Source organism: Pogona vitticeps, chromosome 10 (assembly GCF_051106095.1).
Source record: "Pogona vitticeps strain Pit_001003342236 chromosome 10, PviZW2.1, whole genome shotgun sequence".
In the NCBI taxonomy this organism is placed as follows: domain Eukaryota; kingdom Metazoa; phylum Chordata; class Lepidosauria; order Squamata; family Agamidae; genus Pogona; species Pogona vitticeps.
In genome coordinates this window covers 25,965,183-25,986,114 of record NC_135792.1, presented here as the reverse complement: position 1 = coordinate 25,986,114, position 20,932 = coordinate 25,965,183, and the positions used below count along the sequence as shown (strand labels likewise).

Here is a 20,932-nt window from a genome sequence, read left to right as displayed (position 1 = left end):
CTAAGGAATGTGGTTGTCAAGACATCCAATTCAGGGTCGGAATGTGTACACAAAGTTTCATTTTTCAAACTAACTTGGTGGAAAGGACTGGAGCTGCTGGGTTTTCAGGAAAAAGCAATTAAAACACGAAACATGACTCATGGCCACACCTATCATTACACTGAAGTCACAAGAATGGAGGGATGGCAAGTATTAACCCAGCTTCAGGGGAAAGGCAATGCTCTTAAACAGCCTGCCCTTCTTGAAGAGACTGCAGCCAACCTCCTGAACTCCTCCTGCTGAATGCACATATAAATTAAGGAATACACAAAACAAGGATGCCCCTGAAGCATCAATCCACTGCAGGGAACCCACTCCAGCTCCACCATTCTCAGAACCACCCCTCACAGTAATCGTTCGATTGTGTCACAAGGTAACCTCATTAGGTAAACAGTTCAGTAAAATCTGAATGTGCTTATGTTCTTCTTTTCTCCCTATACAGTATGTCGTTTTCTTTTGGTTATCTCAACTCTGATGGCGTACCATGTTTTGAACTACAAACTGCAGTGAGTGCTTGGACAGAAAGGCAGCATGTCAAGCTAATCAGTCTGTGAATGAATCAATCCAATAAGCAAACTTCAGTGGACATCAGATTGCACTGTATTGAGTTATGCTTGAGAGAGCCAGCTTGATAGACCACACTCATTCCATGGGGGACTCCACACAACTCCACTAAAATAGGCATCACTCAAGGAAATTACCAAAAGCAATCTCAGGAGATTTCGATATAGCTTTCCGGAAGTTCCAACATTACAATATGATGTGTTTAAAAAGAAAAAAAAACTCCGAAGATTTAGCATTTCAAACCAGGAGCAGTGGTTTTCCACGAATGTAACATGCATGCCTGAACCCAGCTCTTACTCCCTGCAATGAACACCTGGATGAGGTTCTATCTAAAGAACCCAACAGCTCTTATATATGGATCTCAGGTGAAAAGACGACTGACACTGAAGGCCAGCAACTAAACCCTGGGGGTGACATCCCAGCCCAAAAGTATTTTGATACCTACACACATGAATCTCCAGGCTTCCAAAGGAAGAGACAGAAGGACAGAACAAGTCTACTCATAAGCAGAGGAACTGGCACCACCACCAGCTGATCTGCTCATATTCCCATGAATGAACCAAGAAGCTATTATGCCACCAACTCGAGGCCATTTATATCTGCACTCGTTTGTCACTGGAACTTACTGGATTTTAAACTGACAGAAAAGGACAAGAAACCAGAGCTATATAAAAACCGGCAGTGTTTTAACTGCAGGGAACTGTGCTGAGTTTCCTTTCAGATGACTAGACATTTAAGATAGTGGAAGTGATTTATAGATTTACATGTGCAGTGTAATTCTATACATATTTACTCATAACCCACATCGAATGGGAGAGACTCCCAAATAAACATGTAGATGGGAGTCCGAATGATCAATAGATTTTACAGGTGTCAACATGGGATAGCATGAGTACATCCACAACACAAAAAGTCTGAAAGCTGTTTAACCCTAGTATCACAGCTACAATTGTTCCTGTTGCTTCTTCCCTCTTTAAAAGCATCTTGTTAGTAAACGTTTCTTTCAGATTCCATAATCATGCATTTCAAAGGTAGACATATTTTTAATGAAACACTGCTGAACTAGGCAAATTACACTCATAATGTTTTACAAGGAATCCACTGAACATGCTAGGATTTATTTTAGTGCAGTGCAACAGCTGAAATTTTTATGACCAACTGCTTGAATTAAGAAAAATGTGACCCATTTCTGCAAGATCCAAAATTCCTTGTCTCCTGCAGGAAGCCTGCACCGTAACTACAACAACGAGGTTACGGTCTACTGCATGTCCTTCCAGGTGAAGGAGTGGCATCCAGTGAGCAAAAAGAAACTGTACTAGGACCAGAAACCTCTGTAAGAATGCACATAAAGTCTGTTACACATGAATAACTTCCATCGATCCAATGGGCCTACTAGAGTTGCAACTGAAATCCTGTAAGCAACAGGATTTCAGCCCTCACATTGCAAGAGTGAAAGACAAGCAAACGTGCTCCCCTTGCACATTTCTCTAACAAAAGCTGCAAAACTCTCTGGGGTCTTTAACTATAGCAGGCACCCCAGTCTGACATGTGCCATCTGCTTAGGACCACAACTGCCAGTATCCCTCACCACTAGTGATGGATGTTGGTCCAAAACACCTGGATGGAGAAGGCTGAACTATGGAGTTATAGGTATATGTCTTTATACTTTTGTAACCTTCTAATATTATTTCTTATATAACATTTTAGATGCTTACTAGAAACATTTTGAAGGAATAAGCACATTTTAATGTTACTTTATAAAGCTTGCCGTTAATTATGAGACACAGCATTTCATGGAATTTTCAAAGGAAAAATGAAAGTTCTCACTGCAAAATTTGCCAGTTGCTTCCGTAGCCCAACTTTTAAATTACTAGAAATCCCACCTTCTTACAAGTACTATTCAATTGAGATCTCTTTTTTCTTATGCTTACAAAGCAGCTTTTCAAACAACCTGTTGTTCAGAGAACTGAGCAGAAAACTAAAGCACGGCTTAGTTATAGGTTGCAGAGAGCTTTTCTAGAAAAAGCCTTTGATTGTACAGGAAGCCTGCCACATTCCAGAATTACTAAATCTCTCTAAGTAACAATTTCAAGGTAAGGCCCTGTTGGATACAGATGGCAAAATAAATGAGTACTACAAAATATGTCTTAATTGTGTGCTTGTTATTCATGTGCAAGTAGAATCATATCAAGCATATGAAATACAGCTACAATTAATTTTCAGTAAGTTTTGTAAAAAGCTTACTTTAAGCTTTGGTTCCATCCTACCAAAGCTGTGCAGTTATTCATCCCAGGCATCTTTTTAAAATAGTAACACTCAGTATACTGATTACCCAACTATTCAAGTAATTCTCAGAGGTTGTTGTGTCAGTCTATTTCAGCACCTATAACAAAAACAAAGGCTCGCAGTCCTCCAAGATTTCATGGACGACAGTCTGCTTCTTCATATACACTGAGCACAAGTTTAGTCACAGTTTTATACATATCAGTTGAAATCCTGTCATGCAGGGTACAGAAATGGCACAAATTTTGAACACAAACTGCAACAAGAAATTTCACAAGCATTAATTACCTGCTGCATGCTGATTGTACAACTCAGTATGTAACACATGGCAGATAATGTGCACAGGGATTTCTTAACTTACAGCAATTCACTTCCAGAAGTAACACCTTTAACATAACTTCACAACAGGATTTCAGCCAATGTACACATATTTGCAGGAGTAGAGTGAAATGGGATACAAAAGTTGACAACTACATTATTAACACTGGAATGAACTTTCAGATTCAAGAACTCTAGCGAACAAAGGCAATAAGAAAGTAGCAAATAATATTAAAATATATTCTGGTATTTGAAGAAAAATTACTATTCACGTCTGCACCATTACTATTCACGTCTGCACAGTTAGACAAACAGGTGCAGCAAAACAGCGAACAGTCTAAGCTAAGAATCAGCAGGTACCCAATTTGAATCTCATCTCTTTCAGCAATTCATTACCTGGCCAACAGGTAAGCCATTAGAGCTCAGGTGCCCCTCCATGTGGATGATGGGGCTAATAACATTTACAAGGCTGCTGTACAGATTAGTGATACAAGGCATATGATGTGCTTTAAAAGTGCTAAATAAACGTACCAAGAATCAAGACCCAACCTAAGTGTGCACCCCTATCATGTCCCACATGGTGTTTTTTGCTCAAGGTGAAACTAAATTTGATAAATCATGATAAAAACCCTAAGCTAAAGAAGACAAAAATATTGCCCTCCTTATGTTGTTGGACTGCAGCTGCCAACAACTCCAGCCAGGATAGCGAAGAGTCAAAGATAATTTCTTCAACAATATCTGGAGGATCACCTATTCTCTATCCCTACGTTAACTTCTGTTGCTGGAATTAGACTCCAGTGAACTGGAACAGTGATCCATCCTAGCAAAGGCACAGCCACACCACAGAGAGGCATCTCTGCAGAAATACTGCTTCTCACTCCTCACATCACACAACGACTGCTGGACTATCATCAAAACTTGTGGCTGTGCACACTTTCTGCACCCCACTTGAAATGTTGTCTTCTTGTTCCTCTTGAACACCCCACACTAGCCATGTTATTTAACTGGTGCTCAGTTTAAACACTTCTGCTATATGTGACTGGAATTAACTCTCTTTCCCAGAAAGGATGAAATGATGGAGAAGTGTGCACTAGCCTCCTGATCCCTTTAACAGCACAGCAAAGGATGACAAGGTGGGGGTGAAACGCAAATACAAGTCCAAGGATGATTCTTCCACCTGAAATTCACTTAGTTCAATTTAACCAAAAGGTGAAACTGCCTTTGAGTCTGCGAATTCCTTACCTAAAATTAGCAAACATGTATTGCTAAACAAATTTGGTTTGTTACAAGAAGCGAAAGCCAAAGCAGTTAACTAAGGAAACGGATTTCCAAGTAAGGGAGGGGGGGAGCAATTGTGCATTAATCCACCAAACAGGTTTTGTAAAATGCACCAAGATGCAGTTTAATCCCTACAAGCAAGGACTATGTGAACTGAAATTAGAAGAGAATACTACCCCCTTTGCTGCTGTCATCCTTAATACACTTAATGGAATAAGCCCCACAGAAACAAAGGGCCTTTCAAACACAGGATTCTGAGTTATCTGATGGTGGCTAAGTAGTGTGTTTAACAGCATGTCATGCCTTGCTTCAGAGAGAAGGCCTTGATGTCTTGAAAGTCAAGTACAGGGAGGAGGTGAAGGCTGAATATTTGCCTTCCTTCCATTCAAGATAAAACAGTATTTCACATGGCATGCAGGAAGCATGTCCTCCTCTTCCTCACTCAGGCAGTAGGGTTCAACTGCTACTCTCACAGAAGGATTTCTAAGTCCAGCTTCACGATCAAAAGGCTGGCTCTGCTGATCGCCCCTCATCCAATACTACTCTGAAGTAACAGGACTGTTCCCTTGATTCAGCATTCCCTTTCAGGCTGCCCATCACACAGCCTCCCAGAACGTCACCTTAATAACCTTTTCTAGGCAAACAGCTTTTTGGTTTGCAAACAAAATATGAAAACCATTACCTCTTGCTAAGTTTTCAACCGTTTCTAGTAGAAACTGTACCTCCACATTCCTATATTCTGAATATCTAACAGACTGATTAACTGAATGTTGTCTATAAGCTGTCACTTGAAGACCCTGTCAAAATGCTGGCACAACAGTTAAACTATTACAGGCAGAAATTAATAATTCACATACAACCCAATCCATTAACGCATGATAGCTAGAATAAGAGATGGATTTTCTTCATATATATCTCATAACGCAAATCTTTTCTCTTTCCAGGGCTGATGGAGTGAACCCCCAGTTTTTTTGTGATTGAAATCCACAAGTGTCACTAATCTGACCACGTACAAGCATACCCTAATGATTTTCTACATACAGCATCAAAAATACCCCTCATCCTCCTTATATCAACTGACAGGAGAGGAAATATTGCCAAACATGAATCATAGGAACAAGTTGTCTACTTCTGCAGGAGAAGAAATGACAAGAGTGATCCACTTCAGAGCAAAAAGTAAGCCAACCGTGAGTGCACTAACCTACATATAATTCATCTCCTTGCTTCAACATACAACTAGAAAAACCTCTTCAAACAAACCTAATATCTACATTTTAAAACTCCTGATACATTCATGAAAACTGATATCCTCCAATAGTGGTGTTTTCCCTCCTATCAACACTGCTTGAAGCTTTTATTTTCTTGGAAATAAAAATATTAATCTATTCCTGCAAAATTTTTTACAAAAATTAAATTAAAATGAAAGACAGGAAACAAGGTTACCAGTAAAAGCCAGACAAGCTGAAATAAGGGTAAAATGCAGATTTAGATTTCACTTGAATCTCCTCCCCCCCCCCCCCAATATTTCCATTGTTTTCCAGGCCTTCCCATCTCTGATCCTCCCTCATATGAAGTGTACTTCACCTGTGCCTCATATGTGAGCCATGAAAAGCGGGGTGGAGCCCCTGTGCCTTCTGTTCCATGTTCCTGGAGCTCCATTATAAAATAGCCACGTGTGCTTCTACCCAGAGCCCTACCCTAGGTTTTGTCCCTTGGCTGCTCGAGGAAATAGCAAGGGAGTAAGATGCTAAAAGAAACAGACATGTTTTCACAACTATGTCACAGGAAGTACATGCTCCTTCCATCATGCCACAGACCACTATGCCTGCCACCTCTCCTATGTTCTACTGTCTGCTGGAAATCATTACTGTCATTTCTTTCCACCCCTAACCACAACCACAGGGCTGACCCCTCTTGTTAAAAAGAGTGAGGCAACTGCCTCAGGCAGAAAAGGGAGGGGGAAGAGATAATTAAAACGCAAGAAGCTATTACTTAATTTCCAAGGCTATTCAATCTTTTCAATACAAACTTTTGGTGGATTTGCAATCCACTTCTTCAGACACATTGCTCCTGCCTGCCAAAGTGGGCTGTCAGGTAACCCACAAATGCTCCCACTGAACTAAAGCAGTCCTGAGAGTGCCACAGAACACTTGTTTTTGTTGATTTCCTGCTATTGCCAACCCACATCAACCCAGTTATAGCTTTGAAGACCATTTTATTTTCTGGTTTTCTGCAGTGATTTAAAAAAAAAGTTAGGATTGTCAAGAAAACTTCTGGGATTTTCTTGTCAAAACTGAAGACCAGAGAATGATCTCTTGCACAGCAAGTACAAAATAAAACGTTGTGGAATGAATTAGGAAAAGGCCACACGGTTCAGGCCTACAAAAAGCAAGAGTCAGGTGACAGCTTTACTGAACCACTGAAACAAATCACACAAATAGCAAACGTCCCTGAGTACAATCCCCCTCCCTCAGAGGGAATGGGATTTTACTCATGGCAGCTTGCAGTTTTTGTACGTCTTTTTTTCTCAGTGGTTCAATAAAAACAAAAAGTAGGTGTATCAGGCAAAAAAATAAAAGGGTAGATGTGTGCATATGTGTGTGTGTGTGAGAGAGAAAGAGAGTCAGACAAAGTCAATTCCCGGCACTACCAATTCAATAAACATCACGCCTGCAACATCCCCAGCAAGCCCTTTTTTTGCAAAAGAGGAGCTTTCCAGGCACTGCAACTCAAATATGTCACAAAATAAAACTTTGCTCTCCCTTAGATTCACTTCTCCACAGGGAGAGCTGAGGAAGGAAGTACCCACAACACACACATTCGGTTTCTTAAACCACTACCAAATGTGACACCTTCTGTTATCCACCGCCACTTATTTTCTTTACTGTAAGGTTGAAACATATAAAGTAATGCCCTACACTGAAACACAGGATTCCTCTGCCAACTTCTTTCACTATTTCTTTTTCCCTCTTGCGGTTTAATTGCCTCTCCAAACCCACCCACAAACACACACCCCTCCTCTCTCTTCTCCCCTCACTTCTCATCTCTGCTCACACCTGATGTCGGTTTTCTGCCTTCTAGAAGTATTTTTACAATAGGACCCTAAAACAAACACAGGCCTGGTTCCCACAAACAGCAACATTCGCATTTCATCTCCATTTCATTCTGTTTCCATCCATCTGATGAAGTGGATTTGGTCAATGAAAGCTCACATTAAACTATAATTGCTAGTCTTTAAGGGGCCACCATATTTTTGCCCTCCCCCACTCCCTTGGGGGGAGGGGGAGAGAAGAGGGTTTCTCTCCCCCCCCCTCGCCATGGGCCCAACTGACTGGGTTGGGGGTCCCTATTACAAATGTATGTTGTGAGGGGTCCCTATTTATAAAAGTTGTAGGGGCTCGCTATGATAAGTGTGTGTTGTGAGGGGTCCCTATTATGCAAATGTTACGAGGGGGTCCCTATTGTGTGTGTCTGTGTGTTGTGAGGGGTCCTTATTATAACTGTGTGTTGTGAGGAGGGTGGGTGGAGAGGCGCCATTTCCCTTCGGCCTGGCCTTGCCGGCCACCCCCAGCCCCCCGCGGGCGTCCCCGTCCCTCTCTTTCCCCCTCTCACCTCCCTCACGTCCTGCAGGCACTCGAGGACGGCCAGGTTGTTGGCCCAGGTGTGTTTCGGGCAGACGCGGGACACGTCCTCGCGGCACACCGGCTCGTCCGCCAGCTTCCAGCCGCCCGACGAGGAGGAGGAGGAGCCGCCGCGGCCCGACGGCCCTCGTCCCGCTCCCGCGCCGGCCGCCAGCCCGGGCTGAGGCGGTTGAGGCCGCGACTCCGGCGGCTGCGGCGGTTGCTGCTGCTGCTGTGGCGGCTGCTGGGGTGACCCCAGAGCGGCCGCCCTGCCCGCGACCTGAGGCGGCTGGGGCTGGGCCAGGCCCGGGCCGACAGCCGCCGCCAACACGAGCAGGGAGGAGAAGAAAAGCGGCGGGACGAGGAGGGAAGGGCCCGGCCGGCCGCCGCCGCCGCCACTCCGGCCTCGGACACGTCCGCACGGCGCCATCTTGGATGCGACTCCTCCGCTCGCCTCGGCCCGGCCCGGACGCCCCGAGACCCCGCCCCACGGGTGCGCGCGCAGCCGCGCCGCCGCAGAAGGGGACGCCCACCGACCCACCTCCACCCCAGCCGCCTTCTCACTCTCGCCGTCTCTTTGGCCCGCCCCCTCCTCCTGACGCGCCTGCGCGAGCCGAACCCCACCCCCGGACCGATGATGTCAGCGCTCGGCCAGAAGGAGAGGGGATGCCGCGCCCCCTAGAGGTTCCTTACGGGAAGAGGACCGGAACGGCGGCCCTCTCCCCGTGCTCCCGTCGCCTAGCAACCGACGCTGCATCCCAATGGCTTCTGGACCTGCTGGCGGTGGAGCAGGAGCGACCCCTCCCTTTTTCCCTTGCTTTAAGAGGGAGCCTTCGTGGCCCAGAACTCACCATCCCAAGGGGCGAAAAAAAATGTTATTTTATAGACAAGATTTATTATTGGAAACTCATTTATTTCCTCTGCAGGCAAAATGGTGCATTGCATATCATCAAAAAGGAGGGGAATTAATAGGTACAGATCTCCATAGGGTGACTTGCATGTGCAGAGATGCAAAATCAAGAACTATTTTTACAGAACTCAAGTGGGACGGGGCAGACAGTTACCAGGCAGCCTGCATGCTTGCTGCTTAGCACTGGATGAACAACTGCAATCATCATCATCATCACCTTAGAACTACAGAGTTGGAAGGGACCCTGTGGATCATCAATTTTCTCTCCCTTCTCATAGTTCAAAAATCAGACTCGTGCTGTACACCTCACTAGCAAAGTGCTACCAAAATATTGCTCGAGAATCCACACGCATTTCCACCTTTTGGCATCTTCCACACCGGCTGCTTCTCCACTTGAGGCCTTTGCCGGCACGGATTCATTCTTTCAAAGCATCTCCTTCTCACGCAGGGAGGGCTGCCCACAGCCGAAAAATTGGCCCAACAATGAGAAAGCTGTGCATGTCATCCCTGCCCACACACATCCCTTCCCCTTCCTTCCACCCATTGCAAAAATGACAGTGATTGTCATTTTTCTGTTTAGTGGCTGGTCTCCTTGTTAAGTTTAAACTTTCCATCTCCTTCTACAAGTCTGAGGGTAACCCTGCATACCACTCCCATGGTTCATGCAAATTGAAAGAAGCACTCACTTTTGCCACCTGGAAATCTGGGTGTGTCACATACACACGCAAGAAAAACCTTGAAAGCTATGTATGAAAGAGTACCACCTACCCTCCTCAACCAGGGTGGATTTAAATCACAATTTAAATCAATATTTAAAATTTTAAAATCAAGTTTTGACAGTTTAAATCAAAAAGATGTTTTTATTTAAATCAATTTCATTTTTAAAAATCATTGATTTTGATCCACCCTGCCCTCAACATGAGATAAGAATGACACATGGCTGCACTTACAGCACCCAAGTCCTTGCATGAGTCACTATACGAGCAGTAATCGGGAAGAAAAGTACAGTATTTACACAGGGAAGTCCCAACCTGCACCTCCTATCCTCATAAGCAGTTAAGTGAAGGTTTTAACACAGCCTCAGCTAAAATCTCATGATATACCACTCCTTCACAAGCCCCACAAAGCCGAGTGTCACATGTTGCAGGTTCTGCAACTGGCTGCAATGTTAAATAGCCACAAACTACATAGTCTCAAAACATGCCCCATTTGAGTGTTTGATAAAAGAGATGTCTTTATTATACAAAAATTCACAGTAATCCCAATTCCAACAGAAAACTTACATTTTGCTCCATGTCATGTACTTTAATATAAAGTGAAAGATATTCTGTTAAAAGCTGAATGGCTGCACGTTCTCCATTCTAGGGCTCACAGCAGACACACAGATACAGAGAGAGAGAGTAACTCACTCTCTTTACCTAGATGGAGACGGCATAAAGTCAGCTTTTAGCCAGCAGTGAAGTTCCACATTTCTTCCCAAAACATGGCAGTTAAACTTACCATGTGGAAAACCCAATCTGATATCAGTTACAGAAAGCACAGTTTCCTCAAGATTATGTGATCCACCAGTCCAACACCTCTCCCTGTTTTTTTAAACTTACCTATGAATCACAGTTTTGCACTTTTTAATCTGGCACTGCAATGGAAAGTTTTGCCATCTGAGAAAACCATAAGTTACATATTTCCTGTAGTATTTAAAAAAGACACAACAAGGGAAACAGGACCACTACACAAAACTAAGGAAAGCTGAATAGAAGCATATATAATTTTAGACAGAAGACTGAGTTCAACCTAAGAAATGGTGGTCTGGTTTAAGACAGCGATCCATCAGCTGAAGAAGCACAAAAAAGATGCCATGTCCACCCGCTTCAGGCAAAGCTAAGGAAGGTTTTCAAACTTAAGTTGCAACTCACCCCGTCTAGACTACTAGTCCTCCACAAAATTTTAGAATTAAACATATCATGCCACTTTAACTCATACTGTAAGATGAATTACAAACCTGCTCAGGAAGACACGTTTTCCCCTGAAGAGCTAGTAGATTTCTAACACGACTTCATCCTTAACATCCCATCCAGTTTTCTCTGCAGGTCTTCCACCCATCTCCTAAAACACGGCTTGGTCTTAAAAGCTAAGGTTTATACCTAAAGTGGTTGATTTTTCACTAAGCCACAATTATGTTTTTCTATTCAACATGTAATTTAGCAGCCGGTGACCAAACCCCATCCTGACCAGGAAGCAGTTCACAGGAAGAGCTCATTCCAGAAAAGTTCCCATCTTCTTCTGGATAGCTCAGGCTACAGGAGAAATGCAAACTGCCCTCAGCTCCTTACACAACAGAGAAGAAGCAACCTGAGGAGCACCACGCGCACTACAGGCATCCAGGGACAGAGCAGATGATCTTCATCTAGTTTTCACAAGTGTCAATGATAACTTCCAAACAAATTTCTTACACTGATGGGCAAATGACTCTTTCAATCCATAATCTCCCCAGAACAGTAATACTCTGATAAGATCCAACAGCTTGTTGGAAGACCAAGGACAAATAACTGTATAAATAAAAGCCAGTAGTGGGGAACACAAGCGTGGGCTTGGCAGGTGTACAGGGTGAATGGCGTTAACCTGAGATGCCACGTTTTGCTTATACAGCAATGCTGGGAGAGCCCACTCTCATTTCCAAGGCAGCTAATACCGAGTTAGGAATGAAGCTGGCTTGCAGGAAATTGGCTCTGTGGAGAGATCAGCACCCAGAAGAAGCACATTGCAGACAGTCACTGCCACTTGTAAATTTTCACCATTTTCTCAGTCAACGTAGCAAGGAAGCTGTTCCGATTCACCTCATAGGGGCAGACGTCTAATACAGGAAGGTCCGCTGAGAGTTTCTGCAAGAGAGAACCACTCCCTGCATCCCAAAGCTGCAGAATAAATAGAAAAGGGGTTTTATTTTGGAGTGCCTTTTCCCAAAGTCATCTAGCTGCTCCACCAGATCCTCCCAGGGGATGCTTCTCTAGGTGGCCACTCTGAAGGAGGCCAGAAAACTGTTAATGAGAAGTCGGGCCTTCTTGACAGTGGCACCAACCTTCTCACTATGCTGTGCCTAGCCTCCTCCCTCCCCACGTTTAAGAAAGAGATGGCTGAAGGCTCTGCTCTGAGAAAGCACTCCAGAGACACTGATGTATGCTGTGTAAATTTGTCTGTGAACATTTGTACACCCAATGGAAATGAATCCCTGGGCTGCGCTTGCTCTTCTGTTCTGCTCTTCTGTGTCTGCTCACTGTTTTGCCCTGGATCCAGTTGATGGACTCTGGGTCTCAGAGCAGACTGCACACATCTGAAGTCTGCCCACCCCTGAGCTGCAGCCTTCTCACAAGAAGGACAGCTTAAGCTCTTCCTCCATGGCCACACCCACTCTGAGGTCTTGGGAACAAGACACTGTCTTAAAGGCATGGGAGTTAAAAAAAAACAGCTAAAGCACCAATCCACCAGCCCAGGGCTTCCACAGAGACATCAACAGTTCTCTACTTTTCTCTAAAAAAGAAAGCCGTACCATAGCAGAATTTGAAGCTTCATCCCCAGCGCACACAAGAATGCTACCATCATCTTCAGGACTTTGGAAGATGGCATTTTTGGTCAAGAGTTTGCATGTTGGACCCGCAATAAGAGTCTGCACCGGGCGACATGAACAGATGACATCGTCCGCCCCGTCTGCCAGCGGTGTGGAGGTCAGCTCCATGACCACACATCTCAAGCAGTTGTGGCTTCTATCTGTGGGGTGAAAGGGAAGAGGTGAGAGAACCCAACTCAGACTGTGCTCAGGCTTAAGCACAGACCCTCTTCGTCCCCTTCTGGGAAATGCCAAGTTTCTAGAGAGGCCCTGAACTCAGGTGATACTTACCCTCCCACTTTATACTGATGAATAAAATGTCCCTGGCCCATTTGTGAGAGTGACTTTACTCTTACTGCCCAATCATCTCAATGTAATTTGGATGGTTGGCTGGAGAGTTGGTTTACAAACACATGGAATACTATTAAATGACTAATATTACAAAAGGAAAGGAAAAGCCGGGGCTGCAACTACCACGGGCGCAAATGAGGGTTTCTTTTCTTAATGGAAAAGAAACATATGCCCTTACTTTGGGGAGTCCAAATGGCCACACCAGAAGCCGAGTGCTCAAACCAGGTATAAGAGCCCAGCCTTAACATTTACATTGGCCAACTTACTGGGCCTGAACGTTGCAAGGCAGTGCCGTGTGGTAGCCTCTGTCTGAAGGTCAATGCAACCTCCGGGCTCCAGGAGGAGGTGATGAGGCCGGTAGGAGCTGTTGGCCTTCTGTTCCCAAAAGCAGGCACCTTCCAGAGTCCCCGAGACCAGCCCTCCGTAGGGCAAGGAGGCAGAGGCCATCCGAGGAAGATAAGACAAGGAGACCACAGGGCACCTGGGCGGGACAGAGAGAGAGAAGCAAGAGCCTGCCCTCTTAGGCAATGCCACCCTCCCTGCTCATCTCACAGTGTGAGCCTCAACAGCACCAATGGGGAAGCCTCAGAATGGGAAAGCAATGTTCCATCCTTCTTTCTCACATGAATTCTGTCAAGGACTATCAATGGGAGAGCATTTAGCTTTCTCTGGAAAGAACCGCGAACACTCTAGAAGTGACTCCTGTGGGAAATAATTAGGGTTGGCTTGCACATCACTCAACAGCCCCCCACCCCGGAAGTCATCAATACAAGTACCACTGTATGAGCAATTAGGTCTCTTTGTGGCTTGTTCCTGTGATCCCACAGAGTGACTAGGAATCATTTAAACAGCCAAGAAGCCCTATTCGAGGCATCAAGAACTGGAAGTGAGTTCTGGATAAAATTACTAAGCTTCACTCTTGCCATATCGCAGGTCTTCACCCTGAGTCACATCAGTTAATGTTTCTCTCTAAAGCCCCAAATACTGGGCAAATAAAAATAATTCAGAGATGCAAGCTGTTACAAATTAAGAACAATGTTTAGAGTGGCACCTACTTTCCTATAGCCACTGATAATCTATCATAGTCTCAAGCCACAGAACACAAGAGAACTAGATGAGGCTGCAGCTTTACCTGGACTTTTGCGGAGCAAGTTCCTGCACATGAGCACTTGTGTCTCGCAGATCATAAACCAACACGGAACCATTGACCAGTCCAGCGTAGATGTAGTTGGTGTCATCAAGACACCAGCAGCAGCTCCAGATAGGGCGGCCAGCATTGTACGTCTGCACCACCGTGTTTGTTGTCAAGCTGAGAGAAGGGCCAAGGACCTCGGTCACTTCAACATACGCCTCGACCTGTGACTTTTCGCATTCTCCCCTTGGCCCGCCCTCCCCAGCAAATACCCAGCTGCAAGGGCAAGAGCAGAGCTCAGATGGCACTCCTCTAGAGAAATCAGCGGTCACTTGCAAACAAGACCTTACGCCGACTCCCGAGCCGTGAGGAGAAAGCAGCTTTCCCACCGCCTCTGCATTAAACTCACCTTGTGAGTTTAAGAGTGTGGTCCAAAGCGGCAGATAACAGCAGGCCGTCTGCGCGGTTGCTGAAGGCCAGACCCCGGATCTGCTTGTTGTGAATGGGGACGTACTGGCTGCTCTTCAGGTTGACAGCACTCATCATTTTAATGCCACAGCCTGGAACACGAAGCAAAATGGGTCAAACTGCTGACGCCCAGCTGCCCTGGACCTCCACCCTTGGGCCTGAGTGAGCTTGCAAAAGACACCCTCCCTCCCTCCCATTGACAACATTCAGGGACTTGCTATGTACGGCCAGCCACTCACCAGGAATGAGCGTGTTTTGCGGGGAAGGCTGCGACACCACAAGGCAGCTCAGCGGGTCACAGTATGCCATGACCCGGCAGTTGCCGACCTGGGACACCAGAAAGGCTCTCTCGAAGTGATACTTGTGCTGGTCTGGGCTGGGGGAGAGGCAGCCTGGGAAACACGAGCGAGAACTGCTGGGCTGTTGAGAAGAACTGGTATTATGCCGGGCCATCAATGCCTTCAGCTCCTGCAGGACAGAAAGTTGGACGGGAGAAAGACATCACAACAATATTTCAAAGTACTGGATGCTTTCATGAGCCTTTACCCCTTAATAAGTTAGGACCAACAGGCTCATTGTTTTGGTCACAGAACAAGAAGGACTCCAGATCCAGAAGCCCCTCAGTGTGCAACAGTTCAGTCAGTCTAACTGCTCCTTCCGGCAAGTTTATAAATACCTATCTCTCTAACAAGGTAGCATCCTTCACTCTGTACAATGGCTCCTGGGCTAGGCAGGTTTTGAGCCAACATTGGTCTCTTCAGTTCTGTTTCTTGTGAAGTCTTTATTATTATTTCTTCCTTGGCCAGGTAAAGTTGAGGGTATACTGCTCCCTTCATATGCCTTGAGATGGGGAGAACTGACAGGATGATGCAGGCTGGTATGCACAAAACCCAAATACATAAAGCCTCTCGTGCTCCACAGCAATAAGAGGCACACTGTTGCTGATTTTGGGAACAACACATACCCAACACAATCAGCGTATTTTATAAGTGGTACAAGGAAATATTTGTGACCTGAGGATTACAGAGAACGGAGCCACCAAAGTAACTTAGAGAACTAACGGCCAAGGAAGAATTTGAACCCTGCCCTTCCCAGTCCACATCTGGCAAGGGAAATATTACAATTTCCTGCTCTCACTTCTTATTGAAAATCTTTGGCTTACACATTCAAATTCTGCCAAGATCAGGGAAGAAAGAGGTCATATATTGTTATTCTCTCCCCCACCCCGCCAGCAAACAGAGTGGGATATAAGGTGCTTCCTAATCAATGGGCAGACTGAGTTCCTTTGGAAGAACTGGTGGGAAGAGATGTATCACTCATTGCATGAACAAGCTGCGCCTAAACCCACCTGAACTTGCTGCCGAAGTTTACTGCACTCATCGGTCAGGACTTGCAGCTGAAGGCGACTCTGGGCTGATTCCAGTTCTGCCTTCCTTCGCAACGTTTGCTCCTTTTCTAAGGAGCTGCAGAAAGAAAATAAGACGGATGCCGTATTTACTGGACCAGATTCAAAACATGCAGCCTCATGGAAGCTTATTCACCAACTTGCCTTTCTCCCTACTACTGACACTTCCAGGCAAAACTCAACAAAGGGTCTCTTGAAGTTTTGACAGATACCCCTGAACAGATCTTAAGCTTTTGCCTGACCCCAAGAAATCCAGTCCAGAAGAACGACACTCCTCTCATTGCGACTTGAGTATACGCAATTACAACCCCTCCAAACAAACAGGAGCTTCAGAAGCAAACTAGTCCACACGTATGACACCCAAACCTTTAATATATTAGTAACAGGCTTTGAGCCAAATTCTGATGTTGAGACATGAGTCGTCTTTATTTTCACAGATAATCCACGTCCTGTGCAGACTGAGCTTCTTGAGGCACAAGGTACGAAAGGTCTCCGGAATAGATGGACAAACCAGGCGGTCAGGGTGGGTACTGTTTCCTCAAGAAAAGAGCAGGAAGGTTGAAAGTTCCTACCTTTTCATATGCTCGTGTTCACTGGTATCCAATGCCTTTAAAGTACGGGCATAAAGGACCACAATGTCTGAACGTTTAGCCTTCTTATTGCACTGGAAAGAAAGAAAACAACAGAACAAATGTGAAGCAGCCTCTGCTGTTGTTCAGAAATCTATGGTTGACACAAAATACGAGTGCAGTACCAGGGGTACAGCTGGTCAAGGAAATGTCTTTGCAGAAGCAAAGCTAAAGAAGCACTCTATTTCTGCTTGCACACACAGACCATCAAACAGGAGGCAACTAGCGTCTTACAGAGAAGGGTAAATCTACTGCAGCCCACCCCTCCTGAACTGGAGAGGCCCTACTCAATTCCACACTAGCCTTGTTTGAAGTACTGCCATCGCTTTGGGTGCATGATGGCACTATTTGCCATCCTTTCCGAGACCCAGAAACCTCAAATAATTAGGAGAAGGGCAGTGAAAAATAGATGTACATAAGGCAAACCACAAGAAGAGAGGTTGTAGGAAGAATGGCATGAAAATCAATGGGTCAGGAAGGGGAGAGAAAAGGAGACAATGTGTTGACAGACGGAAATTAGCCACTCTGAGGACGAGGCAGGAAAGTATCAGTTACAGAAAGGAAGGTCTGTGTAAGTCATTAAGGATTCAAAAAATCCCTTTCCAGGCTCGGGGTTTCGGTTCAACAGTGGAACAGATTGGTGCATTTCCTTTATTGCAGGTGCAGTATCCATCGGCGACCATTCACGCACATCCTTCAAGAACATACTTGGCAAAACCACAAATTCTCAGCATCTCATACTGCTGAAACAACGCAGGTATCTGGGACAAGCCTGCAGTCGCAGACCTGTTGGGCAAAAGATTTTCCGTGTCCCCTTCTCTCCCACCCACCTCCACCATCAAGTTTATTCCCTTTCCCTTGAGATCTCTCAGGGGAATGGTCTTTGACAAGGTGGCAACTCATACCTGTGGGCACTTTCCCGCTTGCCCCTTCAGCCACCTCTCAATGCAACTGTAGCCAAAGAGATGCCCACAGCGCAGGGCAGAGAGACGGTGGTCTCCGGCGTTTGTCCACTCTTCAAAGCAAATGGCACAAGTATCACCGCTCTCCTCCTCCTCTGAAGGAACAAGAGGTGCAGCCAGACTGCTTCTCTTTAATGGAGTCGTCTGAAAAAGTGGATGAAAGAGAGAGATCAGGCAAATGAGAACCCGGTCAGCGCAAACCTCCTTCATCCTAGATGCAAACCTCCTAATTCTTCCCACCTTCTTTTGCTGGGTAGCGAGGCTTCCAGTATCAGGGTGCTCTGGCTCATCAGAATTATACCCTGGAGGCTCCATAGGGGTTGTGCTAGAGACTGCAGAAGAGAAACAAATGTGTCAGGAATACACGGAAGGATGGAACAAGAATGTCTTTAATGCCACAGAAATAAAAGACTACAGATTCTCAAACAAGCTGCGGGATTTCAAAGGAAGTATGCAATTCAAGTTCCTGTCAAATTCATCTGTACAGAGAATTTAAAAAGTTCAACCAAAAATGTACCCATAGCTACATAGGTTTTTTAAAAAGAGGCCAGGCTTCTCCTCAAGAAAGACAGAGGCGCTTACAGACTATTTTAACAGGTGACATAACAATAGAAAAATGAAACAAACAAACAAAACGGTGTAAATTAGTAAGGAACTCATGTCCCCAAAATAATTTCCCCCTCAATGCAACACCTAGCTTCAAGTCTCTGACCTGCCATGAAGCCATCTATCTGGCTTTGCTGAGGTCCTCCAATGCCTGGGCTATTGCATGTAGTAATTATGAAAAGACAAACTTGATACTTCTCTGAGGCAGGCTGCCCTAAACATACTACAGAAAGTGTTGAACATAAGATGTGTACAGGCAACCCTGAACTATGGAGGTCAATTTAGGGTGGGTTATTTCACAGGAAGATGTGGAAGCAAGACACACCTTCCACGTGAACAGCCACGGATGCCTCTTCAATGGCTCCGGCTGACTCGTCTTCTTCCTCTTCTGCCTCCACGGCGCTGTTGCTACTGCTGTCAGAGTCACTCAGGACCACAGTGTCGTCTGAACTGTTCCCACTGGTACTTGCTAGGATGCGCGAGTTGCGTTGGGTTCTGCCAACTTGGAAATAGCTGTCCAGTGGCGCTGTGGACCTGGACGCCCAAAGAAATGTTTCATTAGCACAGCCCAAAGCAGGCAGAAGAACGCTGCCTCATCCCCGTCCATTCATTTCCAAGCCACACAAGCCAGCATCTAATAGCGACTCCCCCAAAGTCATGACGCCCAGCACTTTGCATCGAAGCATTGCCCTGTGCCGCCTTTCTCCAACGCTCAAAGCTAGCCAGAATCGCATGGCCTTTGGAGGCATCCAGAGAATGAATCACAGCTGCCAACAAGGTGGGCAGATGACAAGCCAAGCACAATTCCGGTCAGGAGCCTAGCTATCCACACACAGGGCACCTTCCCAATTACCTACCATTTGCCAAGGTGGCTCCATTCATTCCAGAGGACAGAAACGAGCAGCCCAGGAAGAGACGGAGGTAAGAGGGCTGCTCTGCCTCCCGCCCTCTGACAGCCCATAGCTTGGTCTGTGGGGGTTGCTGGCTGGTTATGGGGCCAACCACCACCAATGGCTGCGCCCCTAATAACCTCATCGAAGCTCCCTCTTCTGCCTCCTTTAAGGGCTCCAGAGGACAGAACAATTGGGGGGGGGGGAGACTGAGAGGCGCACAGGGCCAGGGCGGCTCTTTGCTCTGCTGGCTAACCAACATTCACACCGATTTAATATCTCCCAAGGGAAAGCTCTGCCGGTTGATCCTTTGCCTGGGTCAGGATCGGGGGGTCCTTTGGGGAGGCCTTGGAGTGGGGGTGGGGGCTAGACTAGATGGCCTTCGGATCCCCCTTCCAAGGACACCCGGGCAAGGCCTCGACCCAACCTGGTCCGGGCTGGACTCTCTCTCTCTCTCTCTCTCTCTCTCTCTCTCACACACACACACACACACACACAACGCAATTCCTTCCTTCGTTCCTAGTAACGAGTTCCCCAGCGAATTACTTCGGCCGTTCCTCGATTCCCGCCCGCGATTCCCTCCGGGGATCCCCCTCCGCCACCCACCTGCCTCGGGCCGCCCGTTGGGAGGAAGAAGAGGAGGAGGAAGAGGCGGCGGCGGCGGCGGCGGCCTCGCGGGCTCCCTGACGGCTCCGGGCCCGCGCGTTCCGGAGGGCTCGAGGCGGCCTCCGCGGCTCCCTCTCCCCCACGAAGGCCCCCCAGGAGGAGCGGGCAGCGGCCGGCCCGGCCCCCGGATCCGGACCCGAAGCCACTTCGTCGGCCGGCGGTGTCGGGAGCGGCGGCTCTTGAGGGGCGGCGGCCGCGGAGGAGGAGGAGGCGGCGGCGGCGGCGCCGGGCTCTTCGGGCTCCCCGTCCTCGGGCGGCAGGTCCACGTCCATGGCGGTTTCCTGGGCCATCTCGGCTCCCTCACGAGAGGAACCCAGGCGTCCGGGCCTCCGGGCCGCCTCCCCGACAACGACGACGGCCGGTCCTCTCAAGCGCCCCACCGCCTCCCGCCCCGCGGGCTCCCATTGGCCGCTTCTTCCGCCGGGGAAAACAGGCGCGAAAGCGAGCCGAGGATCCTATTGGGCGCCGGTGAATTCTTCCCCCCTCGCGGCTTCCCATTGGGCCACGCGACTGTCCGTTTCCTTTGCGGAGGGTGAGCCCGCGGTCCAAGGGGGGGAAAAAAGAAAGGTTGGGTTAGAAGGGCCTCGGTCAACAAGCGCATGCGCGGAAGCGGGAGCCCTGAGAACATAGACTAAATGGTAGAGTGGCAAGCACCATGAATGAAGAGAATCGATGGAAATGCTACGATGTATCATTATGTCCCCACCATTGTGAATTTATTGCTATTAATACAGTAGATTATTTAGCATTTATTACCACCAATGTATTATTTGCTATCTATTTATTTATTTATTTATTTATTTATTTATTTATTTATTTATTTATTTATTTATTTATTTATATGCCACCCACTCTACCCAAAGGTCTCTGGGAGGCTTACAACAATTAAAATTCAATTAAAAGTTCAAATCCCAGGTAGCCGGCTCAAGGTTGACTCAGCCTTCCATCCTTCCGAGGTCGGTAAAATGAGTACCCAGCTTGCTGGGGGGGCAATGTGTAGCCTGTATAATTAAAAATTGTAAACCGCCCGGAGAGCGCTTGTAGCGCTATGGGGCGCTATATAAGTCCACTAAATAAATAAATAAATAAATAAATAAATAAATAAATAAATAAAATAAAAATACAATAAAAGATAAAATGATTATTGCTAATCACTATTATTAAATGTCATTATTTCATTTGTATTGACTGATTAAAATTTAATCATCAA

At 46.4% G+C, this 20,932-nt stretch overlaps 2 protein-coding genes across 2 annotated transcripts in view; both read right to left on the bottom strand.

Moving 5' to 3' along the window:
* Positions 1 to 8,724, bottom strand: part of GLG1 (golgi glycoprotein 1) — a 46,351-nt gene extending 37,627 nt beyond the window's left edge. Inside the window, exon 1 of the mRNA XM_072980816.2 lies at positions 8,095 to 8,724. Coding sequence (XP_072836917.2) covers positions 8,095 to 8,532 — 438 coding nt within the window. The 5' untranslated portion in view covers positions 8,533 to 8,724. The remainder of the gene's footprint in view (positions 1 to 8,094) is intronic.
* A 1,496-nt stretch (positions 8,725 to 10,220) lies between these two features.
* RFWD3 (ring finger and WD repeat domain 3) lies at positions 10,221 to 20,131 on the bottom strand. The gene is made up of 12 exons (XM_020797853.3): positions 19,663 to 20,131; positions 18,492 to 18,700; positions 17,801 to 17,892; positions 17,504 to 17,704; positions 16,542 to 16,633; positions 15,913 to 16,027; positions 14,804 to 15,032; positions 14,506 to 14,656; positions 14,097 to 14,273; positions 13,231 to 13,445; positions 12,557 to 12,774; positions 10,221 to 11,924 (listed from the first exon to the last, which is right to left on the bottom strand). Exons 1-12 carry the CDS (start codon positions 20,010 to 20,012, stop codon positions 11,781 to 11,783), a joined length of 2,193 nt encoding a protein of 730 aa, XP_020653512.3. The 5' UTR covers positions 20,013 to 20,131; the 3' UTR covers positions 10,221 to 11,780.
* Positions 20,132 to 20,932: the final 801 nt, after the last annotated feature.

Excerpts from the sequence above, each read along its gene's own strand:
- RFWD3 (XM_020797853.3), bottom strand. The coding sequence starts at position 20,012 with ATGGCCCAGGAAACCGCCATGGACGTGGACCTGCCGCCCGAGGACGGG. Across the intron at positions 18,701-19,662 it reads CAACGGGCGGCCCGAGGCAG|GTCCACAGCGCCACTGGACA; the intron begins GTGGGTGGCGGA and ends TTGGGCGTCCAG. Across the intron at positions 11,925-12,556 it reads AAGCTTCAAATTCTGCTATG|CTTTGGGATGCAGGGAGTGG; the intron begins GTACGGCTTTCT and ends TTTATTCTGCAG.